Source organism: Bombus pyrosoma, linkage group LG11 (genome assembly GCF_014825855.1).
Source record: "Bombus pyrosoma isolate SC7728 linkage group LG11, ASM1482585v1, whole genome shotgun sequence".
Classification (NCBI taxonomy): domain Eukaryota; kingdom Metazoa; phylum Arthropoda; class Insecta; order Hymenoptera; family Apidae; genus Bombus; species Bombus pyrosoma.
The window spans coordinates 10723475-10742111 of record NC_057780.1 but is presented as its reverse complement, the minus strand read 5'-3'; the positions used below and the strand labels follow the sequence as shown (position 1 = coordinate 10742111).

General features: G+C 36.8%; 1 protein-coding gene across 1 annotated transcript; it reads left to right on the top strand.

Annotated features, from left to right (window-relative positions):
- The first annotated feature begins 1437 nt into the window (after positions 1 to 1437).
- Positions 1438 to 17241, top strand: LOC122572369 (otoferlin-like). Its single transcript, XM_043737252.1, is given in 27 exon segments — positions 1438 to 1602; positions 1676 to 1817; positions 1937 to 2090; positions 2785 to 2953; positions 3171 to 3360; positions 3995 to 4200; positions 4961 to 5129; positions 5318 to 5511; positions 5906 to 6220; positions 7104 to 7433; positions 8486 to 8602; positions 8912 to 9046; positions 9282 to 9443; positions 9947 to 10216; positions 10367 to 10583; positions 11353 to 11579; positions 11667 to 11732; positions 11790 to 11924; positions 12233 to 12377; positions 12453 to 12582; positions 12980 to 13325; positions 13399 to 13527; positions 13925 to 14112; positions 14210 to 14445; positions 14694 to 14866; positions 15166 to 15266; positions 16793 to 17241. Coding segments are annotated over 27 exon segments (4992 nt in total). The 3' UTR covers positions 16974 to 17241.
- Positions 17242 to 18637: the final 1396 nt, after the last annotated feature.

The window sequence follows — 18637 nt, the reverse complement described above, 5'->3', positions numbered from 1 at the left end:
CATTCAAATTTTGTTCCTTTATCCATGCCTGGAAAAAATAGAATTTGTATAAATATTCAAAATCTACTTATAGGATTTATAATTCCACGTTACATGATATCGATTTACCGTCATTTGTTTTAAATAAAGCGTTGTATAATACGATGCAGATGTTACACCTGTGTAATTTTTGCATGGAGATAGCGGATTGCACAAAAATTGTACAGGTTTGATTTAATTGAATTAATTCGGTCATCTGGCTCAATAAATAGGAAAAATCATTTTCCAGAGTCAGCGTTAAATCAGACAAAGTGAGCACTCCCGGGGCATTGCAGTCCTATAGATTTTCGATTATTACGAACGTTTCGGTGAATGATTTTTTAAAACAAAAAGACGATGATAATTGAGATAAAATGTTCCCAGCTGTTTACTAAATTGTTTTTAATGTGTTTTTAATGTGTGAAATTTAATATTCAGTAAATGTGAACGACTAAAAATACTTTGAATCGACTCGGCATTCAATTTTTTTTATGTTTTATGTTTTGGGGGTTGCTTACAACCCCCCTGCTATTTTCGTGTCACATGCGACGTTATCAGTTCAGTGTAGAGAAAGACTACAACGCCAGTGATACGGTAGAATGTAGAGGGCGTAATAAAACCTCTGAGTAGTCGGTACAACAGAACATGTGACGGGAAGTCTCGTAAGATACCAGATGCCAGCACCGATGATATACAGAATAGACGTGACATTTAACGCTGTTTTGTATCGCACGTTTTGAGAGTCATTTGACCAACAATAGCAATTTTCGTATCGCATGCAACGTTATCGATTCAGTATAGTAGTGGCAACTGGTTTCATATAATTTCAGGCTATAGTCTATAGTATAATTTAGTCAACGGTTTTTACCATTATACGTTATGTTTATCATATGTTGGCAAGGAATAAATGCAGAGCTTTACTGCAGATAAAAAGTAACTCCTTCATTATTTAATATCGTAATAGTTATAATATCAATATTTTATTTTTTTAATAACCCTGAATACATTTTAATCATTTAAAAATCAAAGCTTTAAATGCTTCTTCTAAAGAATTTATTTTATTCCTCGCCAGTGATATTAATTTCGAAATTTAAGTAATGATTAAAGGAGATAATCAAATTCATTAAAGACATTCGCTATAAGGAATGTTCATTAAAGTATAATTATTAAATATCATAATAGTTTAAAGCCTATTGTGTATTATTATAGTCACCTAAATTCTCTAAAAATTATTTTTTATCAACATTAAAGGAAATAGACATATCTACACATGTAAATTCGCTCATTACCAAAGAATAAATAATTAGTTAACTTTCATTAATGGGATAAACATCTGTATGAAATTTGCCAATCAAACAGACGATAAATGAAACAGCGTGAAGTACATGAAATACAAACAATCGAGTGTATCGAAACGTAATGAGCCCCAGGAAAACTCGGTCGAACGTCTATCAGATTTGCATAAAGATTCTGAAAGCGAAACATTTGCCCCAAAATGCAAATCCTATGGTCGTGGTTAAAGTGGGAAATCGGAGGAAAAAAACGGTGGTTCGTGAAAGAACGGACTCACCAATCTATAATGAAGTAAAATTGGAAAATGTCGTTCTCACGAAACTTTTATCGATTCCATCTATTAAACTTTTTAACTATGTTGCAGTATTTCGTGTTCGATCTTTTTTGCAACTTAAACGAACTTTTAAGCACTAAAATTACGATAGCTGTATATCTGAAGGGTTATTTACGTCTCAAGTTTCATGGTAGTACGACTTTCGAAGTTGCTCTCGTTTGGGATCAACCAGGTGATATTTAGTTGTTTGAGTTTCTCGATTCATCTTAGTTCCCCGTTATCCTATTTTAATTTTTAATTTATCATGTCGGAAAAGAGGCAGTGGCGTAATAAATTTATCGACCTGAACAGATCATCAATATTATCACAAATGGGCAATGCTGACAAATCCAAAGGATGTTTCTGCGGGATCGAAAGGTTACGTTAAATGTAATATCGCGATTAATGTGAAAGGAGAGAAATTGAAAGTACATCCGGATACAGAGGGCGAGGACGATATCGAAGGGTAATTTTCACTCCAAAATACTTTAACACGTAATATCACTTACTAATTGTACGATATTAAGAATTTCCAAATTGAAGATCTTTAGACATTTTATGCCTTCAGAATGGAATTGAAAAGTAGCAAACTCCTTTATGACATTAACATGAAATCGATATTCTCCTTGACGGGCGTCTTTAATCTAAACCCATTAAAATACGCTCTGATATCTGCATGAAATTTGTATTTAAACTTGAACATTATAGATCATAAAATTCACAACTTTTAAATATAAGTAGCATCATCCGATAGGATCTAATTTAATAAAAATTTCTTTATCTGTGAATCTATAAAACTCAAAATATCAGCAAAGATGTTGGTCATATTTTTTTCTATGGTTTCCAAATATTAAATGTTAATCATATTTATTTCCTATATATCCATAAATCTAAGATCTTGTGCCGTATTTATTCCCAATCTTCGAGCACTTCCCTATAAATTTATACGCTCCAACACCAACAATTTAACCTCTAACTATACATCTGCATACATACTCGTATTGCGTTCTATCGCCCGTACGACAGAGAATAGAGACACATTCCAGTAGCCTTTTTAATGTAATAGGGTATTTGTGCGTGTTCCAAAATCGATTTGGGGTGGATTCGAATTCGGAGCACATTGGCTTGTCAGCCGATTAATGGAAAGCGAATAATTACAGGAACCTCTTGTTGCCTGTCGGTAGCGAATTTCTGCCCTATAGGCAACGAGCATGCTACATTTTTACGATTTATCGAGCTGACGGGTTACCAGATATGAGCAGCCTATGCGTAAAAAATGATTTCGAAAATATTAACCCGTTCGTGCAGATATCGTTCGCTGGAATGAAGGTAATTATTAATTGAAATCGCTATCGATAATTCAACTTTCCCTATTCATTAGTTTCAATTCTCGTTTCAATTTTTACCTTTCTAATTACCAACTGCGTACGCATATGTTTCCAGCTGAGTTACCATTTAACTTTGACCATAGAAATTCGAAATGTAAAATAGGACACGATGACGTTTGTAGAATGACCCGTTTGTTTCATTTCGACAACGTTTTCAGGAAACGACGAGCGAAGCATGGCAAACCTACAGGCCGCGATTTAATGAAAAGATTACGTTCAGAGAAATGTTCCCATCACTGTGTCAACGTGTCAGGATTGCTATCAAGCATCGTGTTAATAGCTGTCGAACGTGTGTCGTGGCTTCTTACATTCTCAACATGAGCAAAATATCGAATTCTGGAGAGTATGGTAAATTCGTATGAGTATTATGTACGCTATTGGAAATTCTTTTCGCGAGAAAAAGATTTCAAAGAACAATGCAGCAGGAATACATATAACATCGAATCGAGATCGATAAATTAAACGACAGAATATCGTACGTAAACGAAATTCAAATAAGCAGTTGCAAACGAAACGTTGATTAACCACCTCTGTTTGTTCTGTTCTATTCGTATTTTAACTTGTTCCACCCTTTTTTTCGTGAACAGCTAACTCGTCTGTATTTAATGTAACCAACGTCGCGTAATGGTAGTTCGATTCGATATAGTACGATATATTCTTTTTCTTTTTTAATTCACATTCGTTCTTCCATTACCAATACCATACCGATGTTATAAACTGAAAAATGGATTAAAATATGTTATAGATTAATTTTTTGTTTAAATTTTTTATACAAAGGAACATCAATACCACAAGTTTTTTTGTATGTAGTCATAATATGTGACGATGTACATTTTAATTGTGTAAACAATAAAATGGGATTGTAACGAATATCATTCAATCTACAGTATGATATGAAATTTTTCTTAATTTCATTCTTTTTTTTTTTAAGATCACGAAAGACAAAATAACATGATATATTGCTAGGTGTCATTTTTATCAGGTTTCCTACCGACTTTTGGGCCATCGTTCCTTCACTTTTATGGGTCCGGGACTACAGAAAGGAACAGCTGTTTCGGCAAGTGCTCGATAGCTCTTCCTTTTTATCGCGGTAGAGTTCTTCTTTCCTTAAAAACTGAAATGGATGACTCAGAAACAACGACGGCTGGAATCAGTGCTGAAAGAGAGCTCGCGGCTCCTATTATCGAGGTACATCTGCAGTGTTCGTTCTCTCTTTTGTACATCAATTTCTATTACTATCTGATTATTTCATAAGAGCAGAATTTCAAATCTCGAAAATTTTAAATCTTTTAATTAGGCGTTGACAAATCTCAAGTTTGCAATGCTCAAAGTTACAGCATTAGATTTCAGTCCCTTTAATTATACGAGAAATGGGAAGGAAAGGTTTAAATGTAAGATAATAAGGAGAAACGGACCGTCTCTGATCAGACACAATTCTACAACGAATTACATGTTACATTACAGAATTATATATTATATACAACCTTCTGTGCTTATATAAAAGTATTATTCTTTAAACAAAATTTGCGCTATAAATTGATTTCTAAGACTAATTGGAGATCAATAAGTAAGATAAAAACGAAGGTTTGTGTGTTATTAATAAATATTAATTCACCGTCACGCTTCATTCTGCGTGTAGCAAGAGTGAGCGCGTAAATAATTTATACAATAACCCGACGTAATATCGTTTCATTGATTTAACTACCTGTTTGCGTGATCCTACATTGTTATGATGGTTGCTTTTCTTACAGCGAATTCACGAACACTTTCCTGTAGGACGATATTTTACGATATTCGCAAGGAATAGTTTAACAACTTTACAATATCTTAAGTTCTTTATATCTGTTAAATGTTTAAGGTTAAAAATTCTAATCTCTGCTTGAAACATCTTTTCATCTTTCGTCTAAATTGACAACCACTAACTCTCGGATCGTTTCTTTTTTCAAAGAGAAGCTTGTGGAAGACCGAAGAATATTACCTGGTCACTGTATTATACGATATAAGTATGATCGATCGGGGAAAATTTTGGACGAAATCGATAAGCTTCGAGGTTAGCCTCGGGAATGCCGGTAACAGACAATTTGCTCGCAGCCAATGCTTTGAGGACAATAACGATGGTATTGGATTCTCGTATATACTTTCTTCAACCACTTCTTTCGAATGATCGAAAATTGGGGAATGTGGGACCTGCCACTCGAACTTCCATAACGAAACTACGTTTTCACTCTCCAATTACTTGTTAATACAGTCGACAAGTTACGCTATGTACGGTTGCTCTATGTAAAATATGATCAATTTTCGACAGGAAACCAGATGTCAGACCGTAAAGCGGAGTTCGAAAGCGAGACCCTGCCACGATTGACTGGAACATTGGATGGCAAATATAATTACGTGCCTCTGGGTTCGCGAAAACCCTGCCTCTACGTTAGATCTTGGTGGCCGAATCTCGATTGGCGAATGCACAACAGTAACAGCTTGGCTTTCATCGCTGATTTCCTAGTGAGCTTTGTTTGTTCTTCGATATCAAAAGGAAATTTAGCTGGATAAATCGTAAATGCTCTATTAAATTCGACTTATTCCTTCGATATAGGCCAAGTTACCTACTTCAAAACTTTTCTAAACACCTGTCATTCTATCAACGAAACTTTAGCTAAAAACTTTCGCAACCTGGTCATTCGTTCGCATTAATCTTTCAATAAGTCAGTGTACGTGCTAAAATTACAAATCGCGATTAATATGAGAGCGTCGTAACGGCGAGCCGAAAAGTTCTTTCATTCGAAAGAAATATTTTATATATCCTGGAGTCGAGTTCTCACGATGGTAGCGGGAAACGGGCAAGTTTGTTTCCAAACTAGAACAGCGATACCAGAATAATTTTAATTTGCCACGACAGGAACAAAAGTTGGAACAACTGGAGGACATGGTCGAGCTTCAACATCCAGACACTTACAAATTCTACAACGAGACGATTCGTACCATGAAGAGCCATTGCATACATTATTTGCATATATTAGACACGGGGCGATACGACGACGAAGGTGGCACCACGAAGCTCGATCGCCATCGCGTGAATCTATGCCGTAAAGAGATCGAGAATATCCTGAAGAGGATCAAGATCAACGGCGAACTTCCCAGTAATCACTACACGAGAATCGCAATGGCACATGCGTATCAGTATCTGGCTAAAGTGAAAAAGCTACGGGAAGACGTGAGTTGTATTTCATGTTTCGCCGTCACGCACATTTTCTATTTCTCGAGCAATTGGCAAATCGAATAACTATTTTTACTTCATTGACAACCGCTTATGTTCTTATGGAAATATCATCGAATTGCTTTCAATTTCATATTGTAGTTTCAAGTAATTATTTGGGATAACCCATAGTGGTTATGAACGCTTTGGAGACGTATGAAGATGAAACTATCGCTCTAGATATGTTTAATCTACAGAAAGACGTCTCTTCGAAGTACCTGGGTAACCTAGTTACTAATGAAATATGAATATTTTTGTCGTCGATATAAAGATTAAGAAGGAACTAATCTTGATTCCAATTACATTTGTGATTCTGTAAACTATTAAGTTTCTATCACATTTTTTACTTTCCTATTTACTTGGAAAATTTTATTAATATTCTCTAGCAAATTCTTTAACATTCACTTTCTTCCATTCGACACAAACGTTCCCCCTGTCTACTTACAAGTCTTACCAGGTCTATATGTATTCAATTTACATCTTCTCTGTAGAGAGACGGAAAGGAGAAATTTTAAACACTTCAATGAGACGGTAAAAGCTTTACGCTGACTTTTTCCCTTTACCAGCTTGTTTCGGACAAACACAAGAAACTAATCCTCGGAGAACAAGGAACAAAGTTGCTTATAAATTTGCATATCTTTTTTCCTCGTGATCTTGTGTCTCTTCTCTCGCGAAGAATTTCCCATGGAGAACGCAAGATAACGACGCGCTGCCCTTTCTACTCATAGACATTGCAAATCGTCATGGAATATTTAAACGCGAGCGTCCTTCTTGTTCCGCGCTCCTCCATGGAAAATTCATTTTACTGTGAGCAACACAAGACTTCTTACGAATTTACCAGCCCCAGCATGGCCTACCTGACGTTTTCATTTGGATGATAGCCGGCTCGAAACGAGTGGCGTACGCGCGATTTCCAGCCGAACGAATTATTTATTCAGAAGAAATGACCGAGAAGGGGTCATTATGCGGTCAAAAGGTTGACGTATTTTTGGTACATCCACGGGATGATGAAGGTGCCGATTACATGGCCTGCAAGCTTGAAATTTTCCTGTGGCTTGGAAACGCCGAGTATATAGGAGCCTGTTGGGCCTCGATTCCACCCGGTTACAAGGTGGACCATGAGAGAAACATTGATTCGTTTCCCAAATATTTGGATTACACACGCTCCACGGTATGAAAATTTCTCGTTGGTGAGAATTTCAGAGCAAGGTCAAGTTCAGACGCGTCTCGTTTCGTAGCTTAAGCCAGGGGCTTTAATTAATCCCTGGCACTCAAGAAACGTCAGGCAAAAACGAGGGTATATTTTTCTTTGCCAAGAATACCTTCTTTTCCTACCTTCCTAATTGCTATGTCACGCACTGGATTACATTCATAATTTCCAATATCAACGACAGTTTATCTAATCTTCTCTTTGATAATTAACATTACTTTGTTTTATTCCTTTTGTCGAGGGTTTTATTTGAGTCAAGGAAACTGTTTGACGTTGATGTGACGAAATGCAATTTAGTATCGGATACTTTCATTACACTAGAGAAATTTAAACAATCGAAACGGCACGCATTCCTGACAACTACAACGCGAAATTGTAATTTTAATCTTCGCCGCGATGCATTCCCCGAGCGCACACACCTTTTACACGGAATTGAATATGCGTTAAATTGTTATCGCTTGACATCATAAATTCAACGCGTTTGTCCTTAAAAAGCTTTCTTCTCGTAATATCCTTCGACGAACGAGTTAATCTTTGAATGCATTGTATACAAATGTTATAAAACATTTCGAAATCATTAATTTACGTGACATAAATCTATAGAGAAATAATTTGAGCGTTCCGATAATATAAATGAATTGAAACAAACAATGTATTAAATGTTGTAGTATATCCGCTACGTTACGAAATATAGTATATTATCAAATACACTATGCATCACTGTGCATTCAACCTACAACAAAAGGTGCCAATATCATCAATCTTTCCATCGAGATTCACATCAACGAACAATCAAAATATCCTGATCGGAGAATCCAGGCTTTAGTAGCTGTCATTTTTTTTTTTTTTTCTTAATTTAAGCTTCACCTGAAACAAGATTCAACGACTCAAAAATCAAACTTGACGTTGATCCATCTTAAAGATCTAACTATTCCACAGACGCATTAATGTAATATCGTTGGAAATATTTGGAACGAAACGACAAAATGATTTTGTCATCGGTTGCGTTGCAGACATTTCAGTTGCGAGCTCACATATTCCAAGGTCGCTTTGATCCTGGCATGGATGCATCCGGTTTATTGGATCCGATCGTGCGTGTCACGTTTCACGGTTACACGGCCTCCACCAGAGTAAGTTTTGCGTCGATAATTCACCCACGCTTCCTGAGGTGACGCGCGAACTCGTCGCGTTATTATTACCGCGGAGATTTCCGCGGTTCCATTCCTCGAAGGTTCCCCGTTATTTGTAAATGGATTTCCACAGAATTCGCTGGCAATCTGTTTCACGAGCAGCGATTTAGATTTCTTTCGATTTTCTATCTCGAACGTCCGTTTAAATATTTCAAGGTTTGGCACTTTTCAAACGTCGAATCGTAAGCGGAGATTTCTCGGTTTCTGGAAAGATACTTCGGCGGATTGAAAGTATTCGAAATTTTCCAGATTATTAAGCAGACACTGGATCCGTTCTGGGATCAAACTTTGATACTACCGCCGAAAACTATTCATGGGACGAAGGAGTACATTAAATCAAACCCGCCTAAAGCGATTTTGCAAGTGTACGATGAGGATATATGCGTAAGTGAAATGCTTTTTTAAATTCATAGAAGTAAATTTCTAGGCTGTATTTCCCAATGGTACTGAGATGAAATTTGATAGGTGGCACAGGGAGAAGGGGATGATTCGAAATATCAAATCTTGCAAAGTATATCTGAAGTTTAATCATATGCGATCTTCGATATGGCAGTGTTTTACAAATTGATAGAAGCTCTAAGTGGTTCACCCTAAAATCATGTCGAATCGAAATTTACAGGGTTTCAAGGAGTTCTGCGGGAGATGCACAACTATCCCATTAGTTAAGCTGGCGGAGGAAACTTACTCGCCGCCTAATTTCCCTCCGAAACTCGAGTGGTACAAATTTAAATCGCAAAGGGATTTCAGCGGCTCGGTGCTCGCTGCTTTCGAGCTCATAGAGGTAAGAGAGGCAATACTGATCGATATTCGACTCGTGAGAGAGAGGGAGAGAGAGAATCTTTGCCGCCTCCGCGCTAATGAACTTTTCTGTCATCTTACGCGCGGATTGATTACGAAATTAATATCCGTCTCCCACGCGCGCTATCCATTCTATTCATAAATGCAAACGTAGATCGGAATACAAAGGTTAAGTCACAAAAATGACGTGACCGCATGAATATAAATGAAATTCAACGATTGATAGTTCTTCGGAATATTTAATTACGAACGATGAAATGAACTGGTACAAATCCTATTCTAAGAGTTTTATACGTACAAAATGTTAAACTTTATAATTTTTTTTAATAAATATAACGAATTGCGTCTTGATACTTGCGGTTGGCATAACAGTAGCAACAAACTTGTTAAATCACCTTTAAAGTTAAAGAACAGCTTAACGGTTTATTCTACGTTTAATAACCCATGAAATATTAATGACACGAGTCCAACTATGTATTATTTCAGACGATGGACGACAAGTCTGTGGACAAAATCATGGACTTTTCAATGCAAGACGTCATTTACAACATACCGGAAGACATCAGACCAAAAATGACGAGTTACAGGCTTGAAGTTATATTTTGGGGCGTACGAGACATGAAGAAGATTAATTGCATGCCGGTGTTAAACCCTCAGATTGTTATAGAGTGTGCCGCCGTTCAAGTCAAGTCAGAAGTGATGGAGAATGCCAAGAAATTCAGTAACTACAAGCAGACATATGTTGTCGTCGAACTGGTAACGTTTCAAACATTTTTCATTATCGTCGTACAAGTATTATTTTAACGTTAAAGAAATATCTAATTCCATTCAAATGTATCGACGTACTCGTATGTGTATGCACAATGTACGCATTATATATACGTTAATATATGGAAATTCTCGAAGGACATGCCAGAGCTCGATATCTATTATCCCTGCATCACAATAAAAGCTTACGACTCACGAGGATTTGGATGCTTCAAATACGTCGGGATTTGCATAATACCCACCGTTTACGTCTTTCTCGAGCAATTAATAACAGAGGAGGATTACGACGCACGTATACAAGGCACCAAATCGATTTTGAAATCTCCATGGACTAGAAGACAATCTGTCACGATTTGTAAGTTCCTTCTTACGAATGTAAACATACAAAATATTGTTGAAATAACGTTCGTTGAAATTTAAAACGTCGAGCACGAGCGATTCCTTGCGTGAAATATCAACGTCCAATGACGTTGGTATGCCTCGTCGTATACCATAGACCATATACCATAGATTCACGGAAAATGTACGCCAACTGCGGAGGCATTTCAGGTGGTTATTAAATATTTGAACGCGGTCGGTTTCAACGGAAAATGTGGTTCCACACCGCACGCAATAGAAAACTTTGTTAATTAAAGTTCTACGAAATGTTTATACGCTACGAACAAATGTTTTTTACCCCTCGAGGAACATGAGCTCGAGCATTATTCGGCTGGAAATTGAGATTAACTTGCGTCTAGTTATTAGCGAATTTCGTCCCTTATTCAAAATCTAGTTTATTAATCCATTCGAAGGTACAGCTGTATCAGAGAAAGATCCTCAAAAATGAAATTCTTTTATTTATACGTGCGTTTAATATTCATCGATTGATATTATTTCTGAAATCTTACAAGTTCTCTTACACAGCGATAGCAAATTTGATAATGAAATAAATAAAGTATTCCAAGTGAATATTACAAATTACCATTCGCTTAATTATCGAAATAAAAATTGAAATAAATGATACTACTGTACAGTAGGGTGTTGTATTCATGATGAACATAAACGTTATTTCCTATGGTGAATGCTCTTAAGCTTTACAAATCTCATTCTTAAAACTCATTTCATATGATAATGTTATCCCTAAGCACCTTTGCCGATCGATTACGATCCCTTGAAAGAAGACGAGAACAAGGAGTTGATACCGTACAAGAAGATGTACAAGAAGAAATCATGGATTAGGAAAATATTACGGTCCTTAAAGAAGATTTTCGCGCATGTGATACCAAGAAAAAAAAAGAAGAAGAAAATGGACTACAAGCCAGAGGAGGATCAGTCTCTCGACTGGTGGAGTAAATACTTCGCTTCCGTGGAGGTAGGGCGAAAGAGGGTCGGTCACGCGAGTAACTGGATGTATGTAAATTTCCACGGATCTCTGTTAAGCAAAACATGTCGTTTCCAGGAGGAAAGAAGCAGAGAGCTGGGCAGCTTTTCTCCAGGTGATCAGAAGCTCGTGACGACGTTCAAGGTACCTACGCTTTAGCGCATTTTCACCAGCTCAGCTGTCTCATTGGACGGCAAACAGGTATACAACGGAGAACTGGAGATGCAACCGCAATTCGCCGGCTTTCAGGATCGTCTGAGATCGTTCGAATTATGGAAGGGGAAGAAGAGCGAAGATCCCGACTACGATACAGACAATTACGTTGGAAAGTTCAAGGTTTATCTCGAATCTAGCGGTTAAAATATTTCTGCAATCTGCATATACATAGTAAGGCAGGGTTACTCGAATCACTTATACCTCAATCTTAAAATTGAATCTTGAATTTTGCACAGAGCAATCAAACTTGTACGTTATAGGATATCATTTAGTTTTAATGTAATAATGAAAATTGATCGTGTAAATCTTACGTAAAAGTAACGATGTTTCGTTCAAAGAAATATGAACTTTGCTATAACCTAATATTGGGATAAAATATCCATTTATAAAATATAATCCATTAATAAAATTATAACATCTACTGACAGGGACGCATTTGTGTATATCACTGGCCGCACCCAAACAACTTGCCCTGCAAAACGAAAAGCGGCAGAAACGCGGCTAATGGTCTATGTGGTGATTATCCACAATCGGATCCCATCAAATTTCTGGTCAGACTTTACGTCGTGAAAGGTGTGCGAAACACGACGTTTTATGACGTTTACATGGCGTGATAAACTAATGAGAATGAATCGATTTCACCTATAGGTATCGACTTGCAGCCTAGCGATCCCCTCAGCGGAAAATCTGACCCGTATCTGTGCGTCAAGCTTGGAAAGACGTTTATCAATGATAAAAAGAATTACATACCGAATCAGCTAAATCCAATTTTCGGACGGTACGATGGCACTTTAATTTCGTTGACGTCCCGTTGACCGTTGCATTTTCCACGTCGCATAATTCTTTTATCCACTTTCCGCGGTAGATTACATTCTTTCGATAGCGCTCGTTCAAAGGCCATTAATTTTTCTAATTTTCAGTCAAAGCAACATTATTGAATCTATCGCGATTAACATTATAGAATTCTATCTTTCTCCCTTTTTTGGAATAAATATTAAAACATTGAATAAAGTACTAGATATTAAAATAATTTGGAATTGTTAATTCATTAATATTATTAAATAGTAAATTATTGTGTAAGAGAACTCTAATTATAATACTATATATATGTTTCGTTTCAAGACACCCGATAGAACAGAGAATGCGTAAGGGCGTTAATGTCGAATAATTTATAGGCTCTTCGAGATAGAAGCCACTTTCCCTCAAGATTACATGATGATCATACAAGTATGGGACTACGATGCAACTACGACTGACGATTTAGTAGGACAGACGAAGATCGACTTGGAGAATCGGTTCTATAGCAGACACCGTGCTACTTGCGGTATTTCCAAGACGTACAACGAGGGAGGGTACAATAAGTGGAGAGATCGCGAGAGACCGACGCAGATACTCGAGCAACTTTGTAAAAGGAACAATCTCCCATTGCCGGAGTACCGGAAGCATTACGTGAGAATTGGACGAAAAAGATTTCCATTCGTCAACGAGCAAGCGGAAAACGGTACATTTTAAAAATTAATCGTTTCGATCGGGAGGGAACTGCGTCGTCAGAATGAATTTCACTTTATCGGTGATTGATGATTTCTATTCAGAGAGGCAAGAATGTATGGCACTGAACGTCCTTCATCAATGGCAAGATTTCCCCATTTGTGGCTGCGTCCTGGTGCCTGAACACGTCGAAAGGCGTCCGCTTTTTAATGCCAGCAGACCCGGATTGGAGCAGGTTGTAAAAAAGACGAGTCTGTGCTTTTATCTACGGTAGAATTGTGACTAAGATTGAGTCATTTAAGATAAAACGCGAGTTTGGCTAAACTTTCGACAACTGGCTGTCTTCTTCGAGAGAAAAGAATCATAAGACGTATATTTGGGGACTTGTCGTTAAAACTTATTATATCTAATTTATTTTAATGCGAAATTTATTGTACTATATTCCATGGTTAGCACGATAGTAAAATATTTGACAGAAGAGACTGAGACGCACTGTGAAAGAATTAATCTAGAATTGTCGGGAAGACGATATCGTCCGAATGTAACATTCAGAAATTAAACATTTTTTCAACTGCCTAAATAGTCATTGAGCATTCTAAAAGCACGATTTGCATTCTCGAACGATGTTTCAGGGTAAATTGGAACTTTGGATCGACATGTTTCAATCTAGCGAGCTTCCTCCAAAACCGGCAGTGAACATCAGTCCACCTGTACCAGAGGAATATGAAATCCGTGTGATCATTTGGAACACCGAGGACGTGCCCCTCGTCGACAGCCAATTTCTTACCGGAGAAAAGTGTTCCGATATTTACGTGAAAGGGTGAATTTGAAAATTGCAGATAGCGGTGGCTATTTGAAGAATTTACTAGGAAATAGATGAGCTATTTTTGTATAAACTGCTATGATCAATTTTTCAGCTGGATTGTTTACGACGATTATCAAAGAACTGACGTTCATTACAACTCCTTAACCGGAGAGGGCAATTTCAATTGGCGATTTATATTTCGCGTCCTGTATTGCAAGGGTGAGCGTGTTATGATCGTACGCAAAAAGACATCCATCTTTGCTATAAACGAAACCGAGGACAAACTGCCATGTAGATTACACCTGCAAGTTTGGGACAGCGATCATTTCTCTTCGGACGATTTTCTCGGTAAAACAAACATTAGATTAATCGTGTTTATTCATTAATCTACCGCAGACGAATTTTCAATATCGCTGATGCATACACAAACAAACATTTGAACACTTATTGTGGAAAACCTGTCACGTATAACACGTATAGTATATCTATAGTAGAGTCTATAAATATTCGAATGTCTCGTAAGATTTTATGTATGTGTATCAGAAGGTTTCAAAGGTTCTGGCACAGTCGGCACGAATATTTTTATCTACTTTTAGGAGCATTAACGTTGGATTTAGCCAAGATGCCACGGGGAAGTCCAAATTCTAAAAACTGTACTTTAGAACTACTCAATCAGAATCTACCAACGATCGATATGTTCAAAGTGACACGAATCAAAGCTTGGTGGCCATTGGAACGTAGCGTGAACGCAGCCCAATACATCCAGGCGGTGCGTATCATAAAAATCTAACGTTCATTAACATTCGAGGAAACAAACATTTACTTTACTCCATCGCAATTGTAACACTGTCTCCTTTGATAAATCAAGCCAATACCAGAGCTCGCATTAAAATGAAAGCTTTTAATTCCTTTTAAAATTATTCGCTGGAAATGTGTTCCTTCGATAACGAACATCGCGCATATGCCCATTTAACTCAACTATTCTTCTTCCTTTATCTTTTTATTTTGAAGTTTATTTAGAAGTATTCGTAAAACATCGAAGTAGGCTGACGTAATATATCGATGCAGGGTAAAATTGAACTGGAAATATCAATATTGCAAGCGAAGGAGGCTGACGAGCAACCTGCGGGCAAAGGAAGGGATCCACCTCAAAATCTTTCTGCACCAAAGTATGACGATACTTAATTGAAATATACATACGGAACTCCACGTCAGTCAATAAAAAAAAGACACCTGCAAGTAACGATGAAAAATATCTTGTACCTTGTATAAAGGATGACCTACTTTGACAAAAATTTGAGCGAAATATGATTCGACGCTTATACAAGATTGATGTCGAGTTCTAATGAATTTCCAATAGTATTAGTTCTACTGTATTTCCATGTCACTGTACCAAAGAATTTTTATTTATGCATTGATATAAATTTAATCCTTAAATGTATGGTCTTCCGGGATATACTGAAACATATTAGAATTGTTAATTTATATCATACAAAATTATAGAAAAATTATTTCAAAAATTCATCTCCCGTGCCGTTTCTTTGCAAAAAGTTTTTTGCCAAATGACTACATAGTCATTTATTCATATACGTCAATATTCTAATTCTAACAATATGAATATATTCTAATATATTATTGAATAATAACACTATGCATTCAAGGATTACGTGCATATTCATAACAGTATAAAAATAACCATAAAAATTAGAGAAATATTTAACTATTAACAAGAAACTAACTAGACGTGATCAATCATTTATTACCCGTATAAAATTAGTAACCTCGGTTACATCGAAATAAAACCATATCATGATGAACGTATCAAAGCTAATTTCATGTTCAACCGTAAATTAAATTAGCGTATATATCGCTCGCTATCAAACTTAAACAGATTAATTTTCGATTTTGCCGTCAATCTGTATAACTGTAAGTATCTGGGCAATCAGATTATTTCGTTAAGTCGGTAGAGTTAATTCGAGCTCGACCAGCAGCGGCAATGTATTTCCGAGCAATCTTTAGAAGATCAAGTTATCCACTTAAATCGCGGTTTGTCTACTCCACCTGGAGCATAAAGAAACGTCTAAAGATAAAATTAAACCAAGCTCCATTATACGATTCGTAATACGAGCGTTGATCGTTTGTTCTATATGAAGTCTATAATCCATAACTATACATCCACGCAATATTAAACATCTTTAATTCTTCGTAATTTCATCTTCCTCTATTCTTCCTATCATTTACACGGTTATTCGATGAAAATTGCAACCTTAATGAGATTTTAAAGCTCGTTTCATTTTATAAGATACATATGTAGTTCACGGATATCTAAATCTTACTTATCAATTGATTATCTACTTCTTTTCGATATAAAAGCATGAAATTCATCAAAGAAGATATACATAAACACGTCCAGATCACTAAATATTGCACTAACAACATGAACAGTGAAATGCAAATATTTGTTTGTTAGCTATTCCAACGATTCTAAACGATCGACATTCAATGGCAAATGTAATTAAACCTGATCACATTTCGTCGACATTAAAGCGCCATTATATAATTGTATGAGCAATGGTAATGACGACGGCCATCAACGGAGGCCGACGTATTTGTTAATTCCATTAGGAATGTTCGCAATCATACTTCACCATGAATCAATCATACAGGAAAACATCTTATTTCCCTTAATTTACAGCCGACCGGATACTTCGTTCTCCTGGTTCCGGAACCCGTGGAAAGCATTTCGTTACGTTGTCTGCCGGCACTATAAATGGAGGATAATAGGCTTCTTCATGTGTGTGTTGATAGTATTGTTGGCAGGCTGTGGAATTTACGCTTTCCCTGGTTATTTTGTGAAGCGCCTCCTTGGTGCTTGAGTCGGTTAACGGGGAAAGAAAACGATGGAATCGGGAACCATTGCAGTTGCTCGGTCGTAAATCATGAATTGTGTCGTAACATGAAACATCGATTCTGACTACTTCATGATAACACGTTCGTTATTTCGGCACCGTTAATTGTTGGATAACACGATGAGCTCAGTTGTTCAACGAGCGTTTTATTAATTAACAACCTGCAATTTATTGTAAAGTTCGAATCAATGAATTATTATACTTCCCCAAGTTTCCAAGCAGTAATGTTCAATGATAGTTATATAAATATTAGTAATTATACGTCGTAGGTTTCTAACTGTATGAATGTAATTTACAAATATAATAAAAAAAAATTATTTAACTTTTGCATTTAATTCGATTACTGTATTCTTTTCCTAAAGCTTTTCAGACAAAAAGGAATCTGGCGTTCAACTATTCGCGAGTTAATCAAATTATAAGAAAGCTTGTCGCGAGTTTATCACCAACGTGACCCCGGTTATCTTCTCTCGGCGCGATATCTGGTTTCTCGGCTAAAAATTAGACGGTCCGAAACGGATCGATAGCGTGAAACACGCGACGAATAAAAATGCAGAAGTCAAGACGGAATTCGCTTTGACTGTTGACTTCTTCGTGATTCGAGGTACTTTTAAGGATCATTTGCGCGTTGGAAATGCGGTTTCAGTCTGTACGGTTCGATAGACGAGCTAGCAGGTGAAAAAGAGGTAACGTGACGTAACTAGAAGATCAATAACTCAACCGTTTTGTTCGAAAGTTTATTGAACTCGACTTTTCTTAATGGCCGCTGCTCGCTTCAACCACCGACGAATCGTGTCTGTGTTGCTTTTGCGACATAGACGAGCAACGCGTAGGGTTCCTTTGTATTTTCCATCCCTTTCATTCTCGTCGTGATAAACCTCTTTACGACTGAACTCAAGGGGACGCCTCTAAGTAATCTAATCTTCTTTTCCGTCGCGACTCGAGCTGCAATTCGCGATTTCCCGATGAACGTGACTAACGTGGCACCCTCATGAAAAGATAAATTCTGCTGCGTTCCTATTGGATTTATACGGACGTGTCTCTCGTTTAGCTTCCAAACTAAAGTATTATGAATGGTTCCGGTATCGTACAAATGAAGTAACGATGAAGTTTTTTATTCAGTTCCTTAAAGGAAAACGAACACAGAATCTAAAGTTTTTCGAGAAATTGGAAAGGGTAAAAGTTTCTTATATTGCGGCGATACTTTAATGCGAACTTTGAATGAACTCTTCTGCGATAGATAGTGGATAATAGAAATAGAGTAGGAAGTTACATCGACTTCCATATTGAGAAAGACATTGTACTTCTTTACAAAGTGTGTATACGAATTTCATACCATATATACTTTCTTTCTGAGAGAAATTTTTATCTTCAATGCAGCTAGTTATTGATATTGAGACTCTTTCAAACCTTGCGACGCGTCCCGTGAACTTTCGTCATGACATACAAGCATATTGCAAACTCCTACTATTTTTGTTCGACATATTCGACGAATCCATCAAGTATGACTGACGCACGGATGCGCGAAATGGATTTGCCATATGTCCATATGAAACGTTTCTCCTCGTATTTCTTGCCCAAACTAAAATATAGAAAAATAAACAGATATAATTATAGTCTTCGTTATTAACATG